The 24,095-nt window shown below is 34.5% G+C and overlaps 2 protein-coding genes across 10 annotated transcripts in view; one reads left to right on the top strand and one right to left on the bottom strand.

Annotated features, from left to right (window-relative positions):
* Window positions 1–4,104, bottom strand: part of LOC127879103 (uncharacterized) — a 17,748-nt gene extending 13,644 nt beyond the window's left edge. For both annotated transcript variants that reach the window (XM_052425744.1, XM_052425745.1), the window contains exons 1-7: window positions 3,976–4,104; window positions 3,786–3,883; window positions 3,549–3,577; window positions 2,940–3,273; window positions 1,458–1,531; window positions 946–1,048; window positions 343–464 (exon numbers count right to left, since the gene is read on the bottom strand). In XM_052425744.1, the coding sequence (XP_052281704.1) occupies window positions 343–464; window positions 946–1,048; window positions 1,458–1,531; window positions 2,940–3,273; window positions 3,549–3,577; window positions 3,786–3,883; window positions 3,976–3,987 (772 nt within the window). In that variant the 5' untranslated portion in view covers window positions 3,988–4,104. The remainder of the gene's footprint in view (window positions 1–342; window positions 465–945; window positions 1,049–1,457; window positions 1,532–2,939; window positions 3,274–3,548; window positions 3,578–3,785; window positions 3,884–3,975) is intronic.
* A 2,351-nt stretch (window positions 4,105–6,455) lies between these two features.
* Window positions 6,456–24,095, top strand: part of LOC127879098 (dmX-like protein 2) — a 163,999-nt gene continuing 146,359 nt past the window's right edge. For all 8 annotated transcript variants that reach the window (XM_052425729.1, XM_052425727.1, XM_052425724.1 and 5 more), the window contains exons 1-9: window positions 6,456–6,637; window positions 14,776–14,901; window positions 15,699–15,770; window positions 17,046–17,124; window positions 17,417–17,594; window positions 20,566–20,632; window positions 21,251–21,290; window positions 21,564–21,699; window positions 22,948–23,133. In XM_052425729.1, coding sequence (XP_052281689.1) covers window positions 6,551–6,637; window positions 14,776–14,901; window positions 15,699–15,770; window positions 17,046–17,124; window positions 17,417–17,594; window positions 20,566–20,632; window positions 21,251–21,290; window positions 21,564–21,699; window positions 22,948–23,133 — 971 coding nt within the window. In that variant the 5' untranslated portion in view covers window positions 6,456–6,550. The remainder of the gene's footprint in view (window positions 6,638–14,775; window positions 14,902–15,698; window positions 15,771–17,045; window positions 17,125–17,416; window positions 17,595–20,565; window positions 20,633–21,250; window positions 21,291–21,563; window positions 21,700–22,947; window positions 23,134–24,095) is intronic.

The raw sequence follows: 24,095 nt of genomic DNA, 5'->3' as shown, positions 1-24,095 counted from the left end.
AATATTGCTAATAAGTAAGTTATCGAACACAAACAAACGTGTCAGGGATGCGATTAGTTTCGTTATGCTCAAAGACATCTTTAACTGATGTATTTTCATATTCACGGATTTGTTATCATATAATTGACGTTTCTGGTAATATCCTGATAAAAAATAAACTATTTTGTTCAGTTGAAAAATATGATAAACACCGCTAAGCTTGTTATTCAAATCCAAAAATTCAATTAATTACAAATTTTAATAATACTTTTTACGGTGAATTAATAATAGAAAGGATTGATAATTACAATAGGTAAATATTGAACTAAGAATAGACAAAAATGCTATGTTTTGTGGAAATACCTGATGGACTCAGTCTGCGAACGCTGGAAAATGTATTATCACTTTGTTCTGGTGGTTGAGGCCTGTTTGGGGATGTTACGAAGTTAGGCTTGAAAACCTTGGAAGACGGTTTGAAAGAAGATCTGGACAAAACATAAAAACAAAATGTCCATAAAGCATTAAACTATAAGTTAAAAGCAACACAGACATCGTTAAGCTCTGACACAACATGGATTGAGGTTAGTTTTCTAAGTTTTATTTTGGCTTTTTTCTATGAATATTGATATTAACTACATACAAATGTAATCACAAAAATATGTGGAATAACTAGCATTCCTGTTCGATTAGAAAGAAATAAAAAATGAATATAAGGCATGTTTGATAAAATATTTTACACAATATTCAATTAGATCAAATTATGCTGCCGTTTTTGTGTGCTGTATTTATACAAAAGAACAGTATTTAGTAACATGTATTATGCTTGTCAGCATGCTTATTATAACAAGTGCTGTATCAGGAGAGCGCGCTCGACAATGAATTACCATTGTATATTAATTGTCTCAGTTAATAGGTTTTAGATGAATAAAACAATAACTTTAAGATGGAATAATATACAATGCTCACGGTTCTGCTTTGGTGCCTTCCGATTTGCTGTTGTTGGCTGACACATTCCTGGAATCGCGCGTGTTTCTTTCGAATGTGGACGATACATGATCTGTATCCCGTGCTGTGAATGCATACATATTCCTCTTTGCGCTACTGCTGGTATTAAAATCGACATGGTAAGTTAGCGTTTTCATTTGAATAATATTTCAACTACTAGCATCAGGAGCATGATATCAATACAGTGTTTAAAAGTACCCAGTTCCTGATGTACCAATTTATTTAACACTTATAAATACAATTTCATCGCAATATTTGTACAAATCTGGACCGAGTTGCTAAAAAGTTAAGCAACCAGTGAAGCTTACAACCGTTAACTTTTGGATCAATTAATTTATGCATATAAAATGGTAAAACAATGAACGCTTACGTTTGTTTTAAACAAATAAATACAATCAAACAATGTGCAGTGATTGCATACGCACGTTAAACACGATTTAAATTAATGTTCAACGGTTGGTTTATACGCTTACCAGATGACGCATGCATAACAGCATTGCTAGTTGCGTTCTTTGTCGTCGTTTGCCTACTAGGTGTAGAGTCGGTTCTTGAAAAGTGATATTTGTGTAGATTAGTTTAAACGAACCGATTGTTAAATAAACACACACATATATATTATGAAAACAAGAGCTGTCAGAAGACAGTGCGCTCGACTATTCGAGTTCTTGACAGTATAACGTAAGCCGTCATTGGAAAATTGTTCATATTCAATAAGGTCAAGGTAATATAGTCATATTCTAAGTGGAAGAGGACTATAATTGAAACATATTGATCGCTTATGTTTTAAAGAAGTTGTACTTTATAGCCGATTCTGAGTTCATGTATATTTTCCATTATCTATTGAACATTTGTAAAGACATAAACCAAACTAATAAGATTTTATTTCAAGTTTGATAGCAATAGCTTGGTTGGGATGGTTGGACAGTCCTTCGAAAATAAAATAAAAAAGTATTTTTGTTTTTTTAAACCATGTTTCAAAAAAAATATTTTTGGGTGGGGGTGGGTGGGGTGGGGATGGAGTATAATTTGGAAGTGGTCATTTATTAGATGATCTTTCAAAAATAAGAAAAAAAAGGAATACAATTTAATTTATTTTATTTATTTATAATTTTTATTTTATTTTTTTTTTGGGGGGGGGGGCGGGTATTCGGGTGTGTGGAGATGGTTTGGTTGGAGTCCATTGTGGTATGTCAGGTAAGATTTGTTTTGCCAAAGTATGAATCAAATCTGATCATAAATAAATAGTTATGGCAATTTAAGCAAAATTAAATAATCTGATGTTGAGAATCAAGGTCATTTAAAGGTCAAGGTCAAATTAAACTTTCGAGGTACAATACCCTTATGACAGTAAGAAAGTATCTGAAGTTTGAAAGCAATAGCTTTTAGAAGTAAAGTAGATCTAAAAACAAAATTTAACAAAATATTCAAAGTTACAAAGACAAAAAAGGCCATTATTTCGTTGAAGTGCCAACCAGAGTTACGCAACTTGCCCTTTACAGTCCCCTGACAATAGTTAGCGAGTGTTCCAATTCTGAAAGCAATGATACGTTTGTAGCAAAGTGGACCAAAACACAACACTTAACCAAATGTTCAATTGTCTAAGTATAAAAGGGGCCATAATTCAGTCAAAATACGAGTCAGAGTGACATAATTTTGCCTGCACAGTCCTCTTATGATAGTAAGTAACTGTTGAAAGTATGAAAGCAATAGCTTTGCTACTTTAGGAATCAAGTGGACCTAAACACATCACTTAACCAAATGTTCAATTTTCGAAGAATAAAAAAGGGAACAGGTGCTTGATACAGTTTTCTGCTCTTGTTTATAGATTGGGGTCATGTAGATAAAGAAGTGTGCAAAATATTAAAGTTTGTATATGGGCCGGAGGCCTTATAATGCAATAAAATATTGAATTGAATTGAATTGGTTGAGGGGGGGGGGCAATATTATACACATACTTTTCGACTTGAGCACGAGGTGGTGTTTCCTTGTCTGATGCAACTTTGGTATCTGTGGGGGCCTTGTTTATGCTGGTCTTTGAGTCAGGTTTGTTCTTGTTCGCATTCCGTCTGGTCGTCGCAGTGGATGCGGCTTCAAGAGGTGATACGTTATAATTTGCAACTGTACCGCTACCAGTATCACCGTGACCCAAAAATGCCTGCACCGACGTGTGAAGTTTGTCTAGCTGTGACTGAATGCCAGCAAATCTCTTGTCGAATGCAGCGTCTTGCAGCTCTGTGGCGCTTTCTTTTAAACGAACTTTTTCAACCGAATCGTTGAGGCGCGCAAGGTCTATGAAAAATGCCATAGCTTTCTTTTGTTGTGTTTGTGTACCAAAAATAAATGTGTTCGACTGTTACAGATGTATCTTTTTAGTAAAAGTATTGAATATTGTTCTCATTAACTTTACAATTTCACAGCAGAGTTATCAATCGTTCAAACATGACTGTTTCGTTAACACATTTAAACGTTTGTGCCCAACACAGCTCTTGTTTCCAGATCGTTTTAATTGTGTTTAAATACATATTTATATGTGATATGACTAAAATGAAATGTCATATACGTACCATTTGTAAGTTGTGCAATGGTTTTCGAGCTGCAAATATAACTCTAAGAAGGTAATGATTTTAACCAAAATCGAAAGTAGACAATAATATCGGCGTACTTTCTGTTTTGTTAATATTCTTTTTCATTAAATTAAAACAAATTTAGAAGAAACAATTAACGTTCTTTTATTATTTTAAAATTAAGTAATTATTTGTTCAACGAATGTAGAACTATTCAGAAAGTGATTATAGGTGTACCATTGACAATATTTTGATGTGCCGTTGTCTGTTATTTCGTTCAGTTTCTTCAGAATCGACCTGTTTGCTTTCTTTACTTCCTGAATATCGTCACTAACCTGGTAATCAAAATATCAAACAGCACTTTAAATTCCATACCAAATATCCATATCAGCAGAATGCGTCATTATTTAAAATTCATTTTATTTACCCGTAGATCCATTGTTATTACCACTTCTCATGATGAGGAAATTAATATGGGAAGCACACAGTTCTATTTATAGTTTGTGGTTTTCCGCTCCTATTGTTATTTCTGAGTAAACATATTTGATACTGTTTGTGAACAATACCAACGCGTTTCTTAACCCGGTTGGTGTATGTGATTTCGGGCATGATCTACGAAAACTGTTTCGCGCAATAATTAAGAAATATAAAACCCTTTTAGAATAAATACCCCGGATATCTATAGAATTAAGTAATTACCATTCGTATCTCCATTTATTTGAGTGTGCAAGCTTAGCAAGTTGAGGAACTTGCATTCATGTTTTCATATTAAGCTGTAATATTGCCTCCCCTCCCCCGACCACCCCCCCCCCCCCCCCAACACACACACATACACACACATCCACAAAACAGTGTGCTATTGTTGAGAAACTCGAAATACTTTGACATTCTAAGGCACTAAAACGTTAAGAATAAAACCGGACACACATACACACAATATTGCATGTTTTAAGTTTATGTATTTATATAAAAGCATTTGTATAAGGCCACGACTTTTATATTTCTTGGTTTACAAAACCGCCGACCCTAATTTTTGGAAAATGGGAAAAAAAATAAAATCGGAAAATCGTCTTTTTTTATATATTTTATTCCCGACCGCACTGAAAAACGAGCGAAACGAGAAAAAAAAACGATCCGGTTTGAGTAAGGTTGCGAATAAAATCAAGTAAGTACAATCAACGATTGGTTCACCATATATTACAGAGATCGGGATATTTTTCAATGTGACACAGTATGTACCAGTCCTTTTATGGGCACTTATCAAAATTTATTTAATTACAGACAATAGGAAAATCAGCGTCAGTAAAATGTCGACCGCATCAACATTTATTTCCGAGTCTGTGACGCAAATATATTGTTTAACATGTTTATTATATTAAACAAACCCGATATTATAGTAGATAAAAAAGTATTACCTTGCAATTTGATAATTAGTATAAATAATCCAATAAAACACTGCCATTATTTACGATAAATGTGTTTAGGAATTTTGTAAACACGTCCGCCATAGTTTATAGGAACTGTACAGAAAGTTTGGAAATCGGAACAAATCGGTATATCTCGGAAAATCATTGATAAATGTATTTGTCGTTTTAATGCTTAGGGCCGAGTAATTTCGGCAAATCGGAACTCAACTTGCGTAAAATACTAGCTCAATTAACCGTTAAACTCCGCCTCCGTTCTCTGCAAAAGATTCGAAGGCGGAGCTATGCGTGCTATTATTAAATTGGAGGATTGCAATTGAGAAACAAACGCACGATTTGTTCAGCATGTTGATTGCTAGACAAAGGAAGCCAATTTTGTCGGCGTGAAATTTGTCGCTTTATTGCTTTAGACAGCAAGCGGCTTTCCTTTGATGACGTCAAACTGTCAATTCACACAGACTGCACATTTTCGGAAGACTTTAACTGGCTCCTTGTTTACAATTCCAGTAAAAACACTTGCTAACATTAAACTTTGGATTAAATTATCAAAATAAAGCAAAAGCCAAGTTGACAAATAAATTATGATTGTATTAATTCGCGTCAGTTCAAATAAGACGTTTTGCGTTGTAAATCAACGAGTTTTCATGACAACAACAACTTTAACAAACATTACCGCGACGACGCGGGGATCGATCTACCTCGATTTTTTTTCATGGACGATGTCAAAAGTCCAATAAGAGCAAACACATACTTTGTGTATGAGTAGTTTATCTTATATAAGATTTATGCAACGGGCATCGCATTGCGTAATGGTGCGCATCGAATTACGGAAATGAAGCGCAGTTTTTTGTTTTAATGGGAGAAGAACGCATGTCATTTAATGGAGTGTTTAAAATTGCCTGATGTTACAAAAGGTGCTTTTAGGTGACTCATTTCATTTGAAGATATAGATGTGTTTCATTGCATAATTTGATTTTTCGTCTCTGTGTTAAGGTTATAAAAGATATGATGTCTTTGTTCTGATGTTATTAGTATTAACTTATTTTTCCAATGATGTTTTTTTTTTTTTTTTTCGACCGCCCGATGGACCATTTTAAAAATAATTTTTGTAAACCAATATAAAAAAAAGTCGTGGCCTAAGGCTGTCTGTGGGGCCTTGCGACCAAGTTAATAATAATTACGATTGTACGTTCCTTCTTTACAAATACAAGATTCTGGCTTACTCAGATATTAAGTATGTTAGAATTCTTATTGCTTGGGTTGATATTTTTCCATATAAAGAGATAGAGAATTTCATGGAGAAAAAAAACAATGAAATATTCGACAAAAAGACAATTTGATTTCAATTATCATCAGATGTTGGCTAATAAACGACACTAGTCCCTTTTAGTTCTTTGTAGCCTTCCATCCTCTTGCTGGTTTCATGAATTAATTATATATCTTGTGTACTGATTCACGCGCGAAATCACGAGATCTCGTTAACAAATCCAAAATGGACGAACGTTGACATTGCGACTTGTCAAGTTAAGAAGCAATATGATATAATGTTATTCTTTGTGTAGCATCAAACATCTGATAATGAATAGACACCAAGTTCTCACAGGAGCATGTAATTTTGGAAAAAAGTGTTATGCTGTCGGTAGCGTTGAAGGAATTCATTTTACTGTAAGTGGGCGAAAATCAATTTATCAGATCATGACAGATCATCAGATGATCAGATGGCAGAAACGGAAGTTCATTAATATTGCAAAAACACTGTCAGCTGATGTTGTTTTTTTCAATATGATTATAGGTTGCGACCTTATTTTTTATTTGAAAGCCATGTATGGTAAAAAATCAGTAAATGTCATGATTTACAAAACATTTGAATGTATTCAACAACAACAAAAAGTAATGAAGTATTAAAGCAAAACAATTCAATTTAATTCATACCTTGATGAGACACAATCCTTTTTCCTTTTTTCTTCATCTAATCAGTTTGGTGTAATATCATTTAATTTTGAGCTTTTGTGGTAATTTTGTTTAATCTCAGGAATTAAAAACAACACATGTCAAATCACTTGTGAGGATTATAAATGTATAGTTGTATATAAGAATGTAGAAGTACAACAGAATTGCTTGCAATTGAAATGTATAATAAATACATGTATCTCACTGGGTTTTAATTTTCTTTTGCTACCTATTGCCTCCAGTTCAAAATTATGTCGCCACTCCAAAAAATGAATTATTCTTCAGGGCTCAACATTAACGGTTGTCCGATTGCCCCTGGCAAGTAAAAGTTGGGTCCAAGCAAGTTATTTTATATTCTAGTTGTCCGTCCAGGCAAGTGCAAAAAAAGAACAAAGAAAAATATGTGTTTCTGTGGTTGAAAAGTACAAATAATCACGAACGATTTGCCTAATGCACGATTTTACCTTGGCGATTGTTGTTTGCGAAAGTCCGAACAAACTATGCATGGTGTGAATGCATTGCCAAACTTATTAATAGAAACGCTGTCAGGGTTTTTTTTCCTTCTTTGTTACCCGCCGATCATCGGCCCTTTCCCCTCCGATTTTTTGTTCCCCTCAGCTGATAAATTTTCCCCTAGATTTCATTTTCCCCTCAAAAACAAATTTTTTTTTTTTTTTTTTTTTTTAAACCTTTAAACATATAAGTTAACCTGATCCAGTGTAGAAAAAAGAAAAATATTGCATAATTAAATTTTCTGTTTCCTTGAATTTGTTTTAAAAACAGTAAAATATGCTTAATTGACCTTTCGACAGCCGATTGATTGACAGGCTTATTAACCAATCAGATTACAGCATGGATTAGGCCCGTTACTATCCGCCATTTTGTCCGTCAAACTCGCCGTTGTCCGACACATAAGCTTATACGTAATTCTGTGTTTTCAACAAAGAAAATGGTTGAAAGGTGCTGTTATGGCACTTGTTATTCAGACACAAGGTATCCAGAACGGTTAAAAGATGGAAGTACGTTTTTTCCGTTCCCTCAACCGGGTACTAATCTTGAAAAATTCAAACGTTGGATTCGTCTTTGTGGTCGTCCACACGAACAGCTTAATCTCAACATATTAAGCGATCGCCCGAAAGCAAAACACAGTCGTTATAATAAGATACTACGCGAAAATAGAAAATGTAAGTTTTGCAACGGACACGTTATAAAAAAGAGTATAACTTTGTACTTGTTTATCCTCTATATAGACAAATTAGAAAGGAACATTTAAAACCATTTTTCAAAGGTGGCCAACGTTAAATAAATTTGACATTCTAATGCAGTCGGCTAATAAATAAGACATTATAAACTTTGCTAGATTTTTTTTAATGCTAATGAAATGCGTAATAATAAAGACAATCAGTTATTATTTTTAATAATATCACATAGAATAAAGCATTTTTTATTTCTTTCGGTTTAAGTCTTCCGAATTTAATGTAAGTTAAGAAACTATTTTAAAATGCGCAAGCAATTATCAATAGGGGCCAATAAGTGTCATTTTACACCATATGTGGGCTTTCTACTAATCCGTTATCAAAACAGATGCCGCAAACTGTGAATGACCCTTTGAAAACCCGGTCTGATTAGCGAGTTTTTTTGTACATGAAAATTCTTTCAACTTTTTATATTTTAAACATTGCAGAAGATAGTTTTCGAGGAAATAATAATATATAATAATATATTGTGTATGTTACTTTTTTGACGACTTTGACTATGTTTTACGATTATAACAATGCTCATGGGTCATTTTGACCAAACGCATTGTAGATATGTGTTATATCGGATTTCAACAAAAACGTTCTTCGTCTTCTATTATAATAAATTTACTTACCTGTGCCACATTTGCGATGTTGCCATCGGTTGCAAAAATTAACGGCTTTTAATTAAAAAACTGAAACATCTATTACTCAAGGAAAAATATTGTGACTAACGAACAATTCATACTGTATGCGATAATTGGCGATAATTTTGCCGACTTTGATGATAAATTTAACGGCTTTTAAGTAGACTAATAAAAAAGTTTTGATTATTTAATAGATATGATAATTATATTCAGCACCACTATTCAATGATAATAAAAACTATTGTATGGCCTTTCTGGTATACCATGAGGCCTTTTTGGTTCACTTATGCGGCCGATTCGCGTAGCCATTTTTATGACGGACTTCGGCGGAGTGACCCCCCTTGAAATCGGTGGGCGTGGCTTCACTCTCGCTGTCGAAAGGTCAATTGATTATTTAAGACTTTCCTTATTTTCCCCAAAATCCGGCGTTTCGTGTGATTTTTTCCCCCAAAATCTGGCGTTTCGCGCGATTTTTTTCCCCTCAAAAAAGGCCAGGCCCTTTCCCCAAAATCAGATAAAAACCCCTGGCTGTAAATGGCATGGGATTCCAAACATCGGCTTTCAAATGCTATTGTGTTAATCTTTTTCATTACTATTCAGTTACAAATAACATCGTTGGTGTTTTCAGTCACGAAGAAAACTACTAAAATTATATAACTATATAAAAACAACAACAAATAGCTTCGGTATATATATATTTCATATTGTGCAAGATACATTTTCAACGATCTTTTGCTTTGCGTCAATTGACATGACATTTTTGTTACGGTTCACGTGTTGTTTACAGTACTGTTAGCAGAGGAGAATGTCTAGTTTATTAAGTTTCGGCTTTACAATTGACTGTAAGTCTGAAAAATCCAATGAAAAACGCACAAAAAAATCATCCAAAAGTGCCGAAAAATACGAATTGAAGTGAAAACGCAACTTTTTACCAAAATGGAAAAGTGATTTTGAATGGTTGAAATATAATGAATCGTTAGAAGCAATGTTTTGCAAAACCTGTGAACAGTACAGTGATGACAAGAGCTCATCGTTCATTTCTGGGTGCACAACTTTTCGCCTTGAATCTATAAAAACGCATGAAAAAAGTTCATCACATGAGCTTGATTGTTTGATTTTATTTTTATTTTTTTTAAATATGAGGTTTACAGTTTATGTGATATTTCATGTTTGGGCAAGTGGCTTTACGTTCAGGGCAAGTAGATTTTCTAAGTACTTGCCGGACAGGGCAAGTTGGTTTTTAGGTTAATGTTGAGCCCTGTTCTTAACTAGTGCTGCAACAATGCGCCAAAAACCGTATTGCAATATATTGGCAGTTCAAAAACCTGTATTGCTAACTTGTACCAGCATTACACACTGCTTACAATATCCTACCCCTTCCTCGATCTAATTCATTTTTCTCTTCCTTTTAAGACTAAAATATGCCCAAACAACACTTTTTTCCTTGGAATTGTCTATAAAGTCAAACTCTGGGTTCGTTTTGTCTGCCATTTTGATAACTATTATAAAAGCTGACAAGAAGAATAATAACCTGAAAGATTATTGTGGATGTTTATAAGCCAGCTGTGTAACTTATCAGAATGCTGTTACGTAAAATTATTATTACTTCTGTTTTGAACCTTTTACCGCCGATTATCGTCGGCTTCCCCCATGAAAAAAGTGTACTTTTTTCCCCTTTTTATGTCCCCCACTATAGTAGTGGGGGACCTATTGATTTTGCCCTGTCTGTTGGTTGGTTTGTTGGTTGGTTGGTTTGCGCCAACTATAACATTTGCAATATTGAAGATAGCAACTTGATATTTGGCATGCATATGTATCTCATGGAGCTGCACATTTTGAGTGGTGAAAGGTCAAGGTCGAAGGTCAAATATATGGGTCAAAATCGCTCATTTAATGTACACTTTTGCAGTATTTCAATATTCAAGATAGCAACTTGATATTTGGCATGTATGTGTATCTCATGGAGCTGCACATTTTGAGTGGTGAAAGGTCAAGGTCATCCTTCAAGGTCAGATGTCAAATATATGTGGCCAAAATCGCTCATTTTATGAACACTTTTGCAATATTGAAGATAGCAACTTGATATTTGGCATGCATGTGTATCTCATGGAGCTGCACATTTTGAGTGGTGAAAGGTCAAGGTCATCCTTTAAGGTCAGAGGTCAAATATATGTGGCCCAAATCGCTAATTTTATGAATACTTTTGCAATATTGAAGATAGCAACTTGATATTTGGCATGCATGTGTATCTCATGGAGCTTCACATTTTTAGTGGTGAAAGGTCAAGGTCATCCTTCAAGGTCAAATATATGGGTCAAAATTGCTCATGTAATGTCACTTCTGCAATATTGAAGCTAGCAATTTTATATTTAAAATGCATGTGTATATGATCCAGGTTTTTTTTTGGCCCAATTTTATAGCCGAAATTCGGCTATGTTCCCAATCCCAAAAAGTATACTTTTTTCCCAAAATGTGACCAAAAATTCCCAATTTCCAAAAAAAAAAATTATTTTTTTTTTTTTTTAGAAAGAAGTCTAATGCGTATTTTATCTCAATTTCAATTCAATTACATCTAACAAAGTATTATATGATTTTGTTCTTTTAATTTGAATGATTATAAAGAGTTATATCAAATTTAGTATTTCCCTAATCAGTGGACTTTTCATGTGGAAAAAAAGGCTAATGAATTTATTTTCCCAATTTCATGAAAATGCCGATAAAATTCCCAATTCCAAAGCCATTGGCTATCTTCCCAAAAAGTGGAAAAACACCTGTATTATATGATTTTGTTCTTTTAATTTAAATGATTATAAAGGGTTATATCAAATTTAGTATTTCCCTAATCAGTGGACTTTTCGTGTGGAAAAAAAGGCTTATGAATTTATTTTCCCAATTTCATTAAAATGCCGATAAAATTCCCAATTCCAAAGCCATGGGCTATCTTCCCAAAAAGTGGAGAAAAAAAACCTGGTATCTCATGAAGCTGCACATTTTGAGTGGTGAAGGGTCAATGTCATCCTACAAGGTCAAACGTCATATAGGGGGACATTGTGTTTCACAAACACATCTTGTTCAGCTAAAAATTCCCCCTCCTTTTTTTATACTTTTATACCTATGTTGCCAGCTGGTATCATGTGCCTACTAACCTTTGATTAAATGTATATTTATGTAAATCACATTAAAATATAGCAATTTTAGGTGTTGAATGGTTGGTGAAAAGATCTTCTAAAATTCCCCTTTTCGCCCACAATGACACGAAATTCCCCCTCATGAGGGATGTGGGTGGCTTCCCCTGGCGGCAAGAGAGGGCCCTGAACATCAATTTTCATTTTTATTATGTAATTAATTGTGTGTTTTTTCGTATTTCCATAAGCTTCATATTAAATTTAATTTTATTGGTATGACATGCAAAAGCAGATCTTGCGGACTCCCATATTACAACGCTACTCTGTATAATAGACTTCTAAGAATGATATTTTTACGAAATAATTTATTTTGACTAAACAGTAAACACCGATTTGTTTTGTTTACCATGATTTCATTATTTCGGATGGCTTATCTGGACGAAATGTGGATTTTTTGTAGAATTTGTGTACAGGTATGATGAAAATCGTATCGCAATACAATATGCGTATTGCGATATATACCGATATACCGGTATATTGTTGCAGCACTATTCTTAACTCATAATCTAGAAGGCATACATCCAGTTTGTAGGTGAAGGAACAAATTGAATGCATACAAGTGCAAAGATATATTAATTACTATCCACATTTTTCTTTATTTAAACTTTCGAATAACACATATGCTACAAACATTCATGTATTGGTAATCTTAATTATTTGTCAACCATTACTGTCTAGGCTTAGCCGCTAAAATAACCATGAAAATAATACTGTCAGTAATTAAATATATGGTGGTAAAAAAATACTTCACAACATTTATTTGTAAGTTAAAGAATAGTAACATAACAAGTAAAACCTGAACTCCAGATAAGATGCACATCTGCATGTTTATGAATTGGAAAATAAGAACATGCATAAACAATTGGCCCAGTACCTAACATTACGCAATACAAATCTTGGTACTTTTTTTAATTGGATAAAGTGCGCAAATGGTTTCACCAATAATCCAGTTTAGTTTTTGTGTGTAAGTTAACCTCTGAAACTGAATCAAAAGAAGCTTGTAATCAAAAAGGTGGCCCATCTTGTGGTTGTGGCCCAAAAAAGGACGTTTAAGCAACCAGCAGCTCCCGTTGGAAGTATATTAAAATATGTCAACAGTTAATATAAGTTTAATTGTGAATTGACATTCATGTACTTATTGTACTACATGAATTCTATAATTATGCAAGAAATACCCAATCAACACAAGAGATACAACACGTTTAAGTAGAATATTTTAAAGAAAGTCTGTTCATATCATCATTTTAAAGTTATTCTGTTTGCATTTAGTACCTGATAATAACAAATACTTATATTTCTAGATTTATCACGCCATGTACTAATATGTCAGTTGTCTACGGAAATGGAAAATACCCCTCAAGATTTCTTAATACCCTTTATGGCTAAAACAACAGAGTAAAATGCCATTTAACAATAATATCACAGGCTTCCTGAAAAGGCCGGACCGCCGGCCTTGTCTGGCAAAATTCTTTACGGTCCGGCGAAGTTTCTAATATTGCCGGTCCTTGTGACAGGCAAAGAAATTTTGAATAGATACCGAAAAGTCTAACACTTGCCAAATGAACGAAAACACTCCATTAGAATCACTCTTTCGTGAATTTCAAGCCATTTTTGCATTAAGAACACTAACACGTCACTAATTCTTAAGAGTGCTCTCCCTTTGTTGTTTTTTTAAAACGTCAATTTCATCGGTCCGACATATTACCATATATCCAATTACAAAGGTTGTAACAACAAACTACACATGAAGACTCTGATTGTGATTATGATGATGGTCTTGATCAGGATGAAGAAGGCAACACCAATCGTGTTATGTTACATGTATTTTGTTTTGAGTCTGATTAGAATTTAAAGCTGTTGTCCATCATACATTGTAATCACTAGAACACGCATGTGTTTTGTTTTACTTTATCGAGTGTATTTATACACACTGACAGGCTGCACATTGCAATAAATATGAGTTAACTTAACTCTTCAGTTATAAGCTCACGATGTTCGGTCAGGTGAATTTTTGTCCGGAAAGGCTAACTTTTCCATCAGCCTGTCCGGTTGACAGGCACTTTTTGGGACTTTTCAGGAAGCCTGATATCAAGTGGTAAAATAACCTTCAAACTAAATACTTATCTGGAGTTCTGAATAAATCGAAACACTGTCACCAACTTATTAGTAAATTGACCTACCTACAAAGTGATTTAATCTTGCTCTTACAATTAAATGTATCGGGTTTTAGAAATTAACTGTACTAAAGTTTGCTTGAGAGATGTGTTTTTGTTTGCGCACAACTTATGGATGTCAAACAGGATTTTGTCTGCAATATAATATTTTGTATTGCCAGTTAGTGATAAACTTAAACATGCGTACAATGTCATTTAAGGCATAGAATGTAATATTATACAGTTGTTCGTAAAGACATATTTTTTATTTTGTATGATGATGGCTTTAGAAATATCTTGGAAATCACAAGTGTTGTTTGGTGGTGGTGTTTTGTTGTTTTTTTACAAAAAAGGAGTTCTACTAATAATGATACAGTTTAAACATATTTTATTTATGAGCATACAATTTACTTTTAACTCACCTATCACCTCAGTGAAATAAATTGTGATTTTTATCTTAATTCATTTATTTTTCCAACTTTAATGATAACAATGGTATATGTTTCAGTTGGCACATTGTCAAAATAATTGCATACTGATTTAACCATTAAAATTATTGTTTATTACATTTTATTAATCAAAACCAATATCAAATGCCATGATTGACATATATTTGCTGTGACATTGTAGGTGTATGCAGCGGGCTGTGACATAGTTATCTTGGCCAGTGACCTCCAAAGGGTACAGATCATACCCGGGGTAACCCATGGAAATATCAAGGTCAGCTGTATCGATGTATCCACTGATTCTGGAAAGGTACATAGTAAAATAAGTAAATTAAAATTCTATTTTAAAAACTTAGGTCTAGAATATGATTAAAGTCTCTAAAATATGAGCCTCGTTCTCAGAAAACTGGGCTGAATGTTTGCCTGTAAAGTGTCATCCCAGATTAGCTATTGCAGTCTTCACAGGCCAAGCAGGGACTGCACTGTCTGCTTTGATGGTATTTTGCGTTTACTCTCCAATGAACAAAAAACCACTTACAGCAGAAAGTGTCTTCCCTGATTAGCCTTTACGGACTGCATGATAGACATCAGTCAGTACAGGCTAATTAGGGACACTTTAAGGGCATGCATTAAGCCCAGTTTTTCCAGAATGTGGCACATATGTACAACTTCATGTAAAAATCTGAGTGGGGCTCAGCAAGTCGCACACTTCACCATGAGTATGGGCTTGTGATTATTTTGAACTTGTTGATATGTCTTGAAAAAAGTTTGGTCTCTTTTATTCAGCCCCTTATTATGTGTCCATCAATTGAATCAAGTCTTTTGTATTTTTATCAAATTTTCTGTATGCTTTACACAAATAATCATGATTGTTAAGCCATAAGGACATTGTGCTTGGTACTCAAAGAAAATAACTTGCTATTTGATATAGCACAGTACTGTTTTCGTCAGTAACTCCGGCACAATTCATCAACTTTGGGTTTTACTGAATCTTACAGGTTTGAAGGAATTATGTAGTAATACAAGTTTATGAAACAGCACTGGTATATTCATGTTACTATTTTCAGAGTATTTTTTCAATTAATTCAAAAGTGTTTTTATTTTCAGATTGTGGCCTCCTACCTTCACAAGCTGTATGTGTTTGAACCAGCCCCACTGATCCACCATGACAGCACACATGTGAGTATAACATTGTGTGCCAGTTCACAATCATACAGGCCATGTGTCACAGACTAATCTTATGATATCCCATGAATTCTCCGTGACAATATCCCAACAAATATGAGCAAACGCGAGATTGGCTTCAGGCAGTGTGAAACGTATGACGTAGTTTTCATATCGTCGAGGAAAATTCACATGGAATATATTGTCACACACAAAATAAAAACGAGCATTTTATATCTTGGTAAATCAGGGGTGTCAATTTTCCGGATTATTCCGGAAATCCGGATTTGAGCCGTCCAGGGTTGATTTTGAGGTGAATGTAAATCCGATGAGTTTGTTTAAGGCGGGTGGGGTTAGGGACAAAATTCTTTTAGTGCGGGATCATTTCAGAACGAATATTGTTATAGCATCGTCGGCATTGCGGACATTTGCGCTTGGTACCGATTTTATTTATTGATTTCTGATTGGTAAGCGGCTGGCACTGACCTGAGCAGGCACTGGCAAAGTAAAGCACTGCAATATCATATTTTAAAACAATATGTTAATCAAATTATATATTGACTGTGTATTTGCTAGGTTACTGGTTACTGGTTTTCATTTTCTGCAGTCAAACGATATGCATATTTAATATCATTTGCAAATGATGTATCGCGACATGTTTTCGGACAGTCGTTTTCGGATACGCTGGTTTGTTTATTACATTTCGAAGTTCTTAATATCATTTGTTTAGAATGACAAATACACCTGCGGTGTTACGGATGGTTTGGCTTATAATATTTCGCATTGTACTCACCAGAAATTGCACCTAGAAAGACTATAAAAAAAGAACAATAAGCTAGGGCTCGGGGGGTTGGGCCCTCGCTTCCCTTTATCCTACGGCTTAATTTTCCGGATTTCAAATTTGGGCCAATTGACACCCCTGGTAAATACATGTTACCATTCATCATCTTGCGCAAAAAGTTTGGTTATTGCTAAAAGGAAAAATAATTTTTTATGTGTTAACTTTATTTTTGGAAATATTTTACTAAATATTCGTTGATTTTGAGTGATCATGGGGCTTTAAAAATGACTTTGGGAATGAGATACAATGGCCGTCGGCTGTTGTTGACAGGTGACTGTTAGTCTCATGTGTAATATAGAAGGATTTTCGTCTGGGGGAATGCAGACTGACTGTTGTCTACAGGTGACCATTGTTCTCAGGTTACCAATAAGTCAGTTTTGACTGTATATAGTGAAACATATTACCAATAAAAGTATGTTATGCAATCAAATAATGATTTTATTTTTCAGAAGCTGGACTACCACTGGTACCAGACCGCCATGTTTGAGGCAGATTGCCTTGTTCAGTGCCTCACATGGAATCTAGAAGGTGGCTTGCTTTCATTTGTTAAGATAAAACATATATTCTTTTTTGTGATAATTAAATTGATTTTACAGTTAAAGAAGTGTTATTCTAATGATTTGTTTGAATTTGAAATAACATTTGTGAGAATAATAAAGTTAGTTATCGACTTTAGGAAAGAAGACTTGAAATCAATCATATATTTATTTGTTTGATGTCATTGACACTAATTTTTTATGTCATTTACACTTTCAGTTTCACTGGTTTATTGTACGAGTTTAAAACAGGCTTTTCTGAATTCTCCATTTTCATGTTTAAGGGAGTAAACTGCTGACGGGAGGGGAGGTAATGCAGATGTGGACAGTGTCCCATGACGTCCATGAGGAGGAGACACCCAGGAAGTCCGTCAAGTTCTCCGTCGGAAATGATGGCGAGCGGGAGACACTACAGCCGGAACAGGAAGTTGAGAATAAGTGGACCACCATCTGGAGATGCCGGTAGGGGTCATAGTGTGTTACCCAAGAGGGTATAGGGTCAGGACAAAGAAAATTCAAAAAGAGCAGTAATGGCATGTCGTTTCGAAAAAGGGCAAAAGTAGGGAAATGTTGAGTAAAGAGTAAAAGTGAAGAGTTTGTTTTATAGGGTCACCCATCTTGGTAAAAGGCCATCCTGTTTTAAGTTAAGAGACACGTTTACTGAAGAATATATTAACTTCCTATTCCTATCCTTTATTCCGGGTACTAGGAAGAAAGGCAATGTGTACCCCTTGATTTAACTAGCTGTTGGGTAGCAAACTGGCCCCACCAGAAAGTGCCATTGGTGTGAACGGTTGACTTCCTGCTTTGTTATCATAGGATCTTACCACTGGTCCATGGAATAAAGTATTTCTGTGAAAAACTTCAGGACTTTCTATAAATATATATTCCATATCCTTTTGAGCCCGAGGAAGAAACAAACTTTTGTATGTCTTGAGGAATTCCATTTTTTTTGCAATGTGAAGTAGTGAACTTTTGAAACCTTAAGAAATTCTGTTTTGTATATAACATGGGCTAGTATTCACCAACCAAATCTTAGACTTCAGTTCTAAATATAAATAATTTTCTTGCGCAGACTACACAGGCTAATTTTGGACAACACTTTATGCACATTCATTACGCCCAGTTTTCCCAGTGCACAACTAATATCTATTTGGGTCCAATATCTCTACATTTTACAAGGAATCTTGTTTGTATGTTCATGGCTGTAGAAGAGTTGTAACTTGCGTTGGCATAGTTGGCTGGCATGATGCCCCCCAGGTGGCAAATGCTTATTATGCCCTCTACCGATAAGTAAGATTTAAACAAGTTTTAGGTTTTGTCATCAAATAAACAACGACCACAAAAACAATATTATCATTCTAATATAAAATCCACATTTTAGTGTTTTCACTCAAATTTTGATGTCATTTAGCTTCATCAGCCAATATTACAGTATACTCCACGCGTTTTCCCCAATTTCCCTCCATACGCCGCATGCAGTAACGAGATTAAAAAAATTTCGTGATACGCGGCGTTTGCATGATTTTGGACGCCGCGTTTGATTGGCAAAATTGATAAGCCGACGCGGCCCTTGGCGTTGGCAAGGCGGGGAAACTCCGTGTTTTACGAAATAACGATCAATTTAACTTTGTTTGACTTCCTGATTTTCAAATAAAATTACATTTATTACAAGTACATATATATATTTATATATATATATATATATATATATATATATATATATATATATATATAATGTACCATTAAAAAAACAACAACCAAGATAGATCGATCCCCACGTGGTTGTTGAAGTAGTTGTATAGAAAACTCGTTGATATACGACAAACAAAACGTTGTCTTTATACTGATACTTACCAATTAATATAATCACAGTTTGCAACATTGTTTTTATTTTGATAATTTTATCCAAAGTTTTCATGTAAGCAGGTGTTTTTTCTATACTGAACATGTAAACAAATGACCAAGGACCCTAAAAGTCTCGCAAATCTGTGTGAATTGACAGTTTGACGTTATGAAAGGAAAGCCGCTTCCTGTCTGAAGGCATAACTTACTCAAGTAAACTCGTTCAAGGAATGCATAAGGAATGGTTTTAAATGTCGGAACAAAGTCTATTCTCTGCTCACTAATGCATATATTTTCTCCTTGTAGGTAGGTTATTCCATTGATTGCTAAAAGAAGGTGGTAACTATTGAGTTTATAGTTGCATTAAATATTCACAGTTGTATTCTAATTGCGTCAACATTCAAAACAATGTTTACCAGTAATTATGGACCAAATCGGCAGAGTGACATTCACACATGTTAGTCCCTTTTGTCAAAACACTGCAGACAGTAGTCTACACAATAGGTCAGTAGACAAGCTTTGCGTGTTTTCATAACGTCAAACACTTAATCCAGTTCCGCCCAGATGTCTTCTTTAATCAGTTTACAGTACAATTACTGTTTGTAACATGTATATTATATGTTCCCCATGTTGTATCTATGTATACCTGGGAGTATACCATAATAATAAATAAAGTATTGTTCTGTTAAAATAATTACTCTACTAAAATACTGTAACAATAAAGATTCGGCGTGTTCGATTTGAAATTATTTCGGAGAAAATATCAATTAATTCGCGATATAATTTTGTTAAAAAAATACCAAAGAAACTTTTAACCGAAATCAACAGAATTAAGTGTTCTCTGCGCTGCAAAGTTTGTATCAAAAAATCAATACACGCACGCTTTGCAGGAGTATACCTTGAACTTGTACATTGCAGCATAATTTTCGCGCGCTTTTGTCGGGAAATAAACATGATGACTGTATATTGGAAGCATTTGTTAACGTCCTGTTAACATTAAAAATGGTAGTGTGTTTCGGATTACTTATTATTATTCTCATTTGGAAATTTTACGAAACATTTATCCTTGTGTTATATGTGTTATGATTTAAATATTAATTTGTCAAAACGCTTGACATGTCGTATATTCATTCATATTGTAGACATTCCTGTGAAATAAAAAACATTATTTTTATACGTATTAATTTTCTATACAATTATCTTTATTTTCATACAGTATTTAAACAATTTTTAATAACAATGTTTTTATTTTTTGGCATGCCCAGTAGCACACTGCTAACGCGGTGTTGCGGGGCGGTTGCTGATAAGAACGGAAATTGTCTGCATTTACAGACTAGGCTAAAGTAATACACCCTGCAGGTATTAGCGTACTCGGCGGAACGCCGCATTTTACCTCGCTTTCAAACTCGGCGTAAACACTCGCTAGCAGGAAAACACGAGGAGTGTAGTGTAATTCAGTTATAAAGTCTTTTTTGTCATCTCGTAACCTAGCCAATTCTTCTATTGTAATATAAATGGCTTCAAACATATCTCTACTGACAAGTTATGTATGCTGTTCACTCATTGGTCTGTATTTGTATGATTGCAGGCCAGCGACCCCTGTTCACCACCTCCAGTTCTCCCCTGATGGTTTGCTGTTCGCATCTGCAGGAGAGGTAAAGTCAATCTGTCTCTTAATTGAGTCTTGTTTTGAGAAAACTGGGCTTAATGCATGTGCGTAAAGTGTCATCCCAGATTAGCCTGTGCAGTTCGCATAGGCTAATCAGGGCCAACACTTTCCGCCTAAGCTTGATTTTCAGTAAGGAGGGACTTCCTTGAAACTAAAAATACCATAAAATCGGAATGTGTCATCCCTAATAAGCCTGTGCGGACTGCAAAGGCTAATCTGGGACGACACTTTACGCACATGCATTAAGCCCAGTTTTCAGAACAAGGCTCAATTGAAAGATCATGCGCTGATAACATTCAGATATTTTTGCTTAAGGAACTTAAGGAAGCAAAAATGTTCTTTACACAAGATCATCAATTGAAGTTGGCATTTGTTTGACATTGGAATGATGAAACTCCAGAAACAATTAATAGGACAGAAATTATTGTACCCTTAAACTAATCTTTGTATAAGGTAAGTGACCAATGCCTATACAATAAAGGATAAAAATATTCTTCTCAACTCTAAACATAAGTAAAAATAAAGCTTATTTACTGGTACAGAATGTGAATAGCTTGGTGATATAATAATAATGACTGCCTATATGTTTGCTTATTTTTTACAGAATGACAGACTTGTGAAAGTTTGGTTTGAAGACAGAAAAAGTAAGTGAATGAAGAATGAAAATTAAAAATAATAATATATTTTATTACCAGTAGATGTTAGTTCTAAACAACACACTGTTTAAAAAATATGTACCCTACTAAGAGAACAATAACAGTAATCACTTAGATCCCTTCAATAAAGAACTAATTAATCATACAAATACTTTGAAACATACATTTTAGAATAAAAAATAGTCCATAAATGAGTATGTGTTTTTCATAAAACATGAAACTAAAGCACACTGATTTCTAGCATTTTACATATATTTTCAGTCAGTCTGCAGTTGAATCATGCTGATAGTATCGTTAGCCCTAAAAAGGACAACCTGAACTTCAACTTTGTCTACATTGCACACCCCAGGGCTGTGACAGACCTCTCATGGAGGAAAACTAGCAAGTTCATGCCAAGGTAAAACTGACAGAAAAAAGGTTCAATACAAGCACAGCCAAGGTAAAACTGACAGAAAAAAGGTTCAATACAAGCACAGCCTATCAGCCCTGACCTCACTGATAAATCTTGCTCAGATTCTCAGTTATCTGTCTTGCTCAAAATAAAAGTTGAACTCAAAGGAAAATATCCTCAGTTTCCGTGCAATTGTAGTATTTCCACATTTTTAGCTCGGCTGTTCTCTGAGAAAACCCGAGGTATCGTCAAAGCCAGCTCGTCGTGTCGTCCACATCATGCTAAATCCTTAACATTTTGTCAAGGTGTTGAACATTGGCTATAAAATCAAAGTGCTTCCACCTACAACTTTGAAACTTCGTATGTAGCTGCACCTTGATGAGTTCTATGCGCCTCACCCATATTTGGGTCACTAGGTCACTGTGACCTCTAAAAAAAAAAAATTCTGACAAGCTTTCATTTATTAAAAAATGCACCCGCAGCTGAGCGTTGGCACCCGTTATGCGGTGCTCTTGTTTAACTTTCAAACCTCTCTGTGGCTGGTTAATGTCAGAAATGAAAATGTTTGTTTGGGCGATGATATATAATGGAAATTTAGTCGGGGGGGGGGGGGGGGGTTGTTCAAATTTGGAGCCTGTAAGGGGACTCGGTCCTAATGGAACAAAGTATACATTTTTCCAAAATGGGACCTAAAAATTTCCAATTAAAGGTTTCGAAAAAATAAAATTGTATCAACTGTTGTTAATCTGCCATCCAGCTTGATTAGTTGAACCTTTGTAAATTAATATTGAAAGCCCTGTTATTCTCAGTTTTGACAGCCCTGTTATTCTCAGTTTTGAAAGCCCTGTTATTCTCAGTTTTGAAAGCCCTGTTATTCTCAGTTTTGAAAGCCCTGTTATTCTCAGTTTTAAAGTATTTGTTAGCAAAAAACCTACAACAATAATTTCCCCATTTTAGTCAAAACAATGAGATTTTTCCAAAACCAAAGGGGCCTGACCCCATTCCCAAAATGGTGAAAAAACACTGAAATTTACATATACAATTTTAATGATTTTCCCCATTGCCGGAACCCAGAATTTTGATTATTGATTATTTATTGCTACATAAGCAAATAACTTCATGTTTTAGCTGTCTGAGGTTGTAACAGACTGTGACTGTTACTCGCAGGCTTTTCTGGTTTTATGCTTTTTTCATACTGCCATTTCCACTCTGCCTCTGAAAGGAAAAGGGCTAAGCTTTCAGCTCATGTTTTAGGGGATCTGTGGCCAACATGCTGATCACAGCCTGTCGTGACCATGTGTGTCGGATCTGGTGTGAAACCATCCTGCCTGATGATGGGCTGGTGGACCTTGAACAGTTCGACCCAAGCTCTACATACGACCCCAAGTTTCACATGCACAGACATAAAAAGAGATTCATGCAACGCTTAAAAACTATAAGGTAAATAATTTATTTTTTAAAATTAACTGTACACAATTTGGATGGTAGTAGCCTTCATTTGACATTTTAGAAAATGTATAGGTTGTTTTATAATTCTGATACTATATAATGTTGTTACACTCTAGATAGTGTCTGGTTCCTTAAGTTTGAAGGATTTTGTTTGATAATGAATGCCACAGAAGTCTGGAATTTCAGAATATCCTACTTGTGTAAATTGTCTCATATTATTTGCATGTTATGTAGTAAAAAAAGCACTATACTAGTAGTAATTAAATGCAATAACTTGCTCCTTTTTATTGGGTCATCAATGTGTCTAATTGTTATTATCATATTCTGTAAAGTCATTATTATTCCTGGGACACTAATTTTTGTTGATTCTGTAGGTTGACCAATCCACACATTTAACAGAAAGACATCGGAAAATTATGGATGCAAATTTCCTCATTTTTTTATCTTAATCAGAAATCATTGAATTTACATGTCCACAAGTCTTTAATTTGAACCACAAAATTTTATGTCAACAAATATAATTACATTAGTTCAGTAAATTAAGCACTTATGTTCTTACATGTTGTTTTCACATTTTCACTTACATAAAAGTTTGAGAATGTATATTTACTAAGATTATACACAATTGTTTATCTGTGTAAAAATAGCAAAGATTTGTGTGCAGTTCTGGTTTCATGTCGAAAGCAATTGTATTCATGCAAATTGCATATTTAGATAAGTCAGTGTTATCAGTTTCTACATTTAAAAACATGTCTTTCCAGTCAGGAATTTGTAATCAACTAGAAAGGACATATTTATTGATAAACAGATTAGAAGTTTTGAAAGTTTTTTCTATCCATTAATGGTATTTAAGAACAAAAATGAGTCATAGCCTGCGCGTCCACAAATTCTGGTCAGGAGCTACCCTGTCCGCAGATGAGACTATGGAATCTTAATTGGCTTTGTTATGGACA

Source organism: Dreissena polymorpha, chromosome 4 (genome assembly GCF_020536995.1).
Source record: "Dreissena polymorpha isolate Duluth1 chromosome 4, UMN_Dpol_1.0, whole genome shotgun sequence".
NCBI classification, from domain to species: Eukaryota; Metazoa; Mollusca; class Bivalvia; order Myida; family Dreissenidae; genus Dreissena; species Dreissena polymorpha.
Note: the sequence above shows the minus strand (reverse complement) of the source record. Positions and strands in the feature narration are given on the sequence as shown.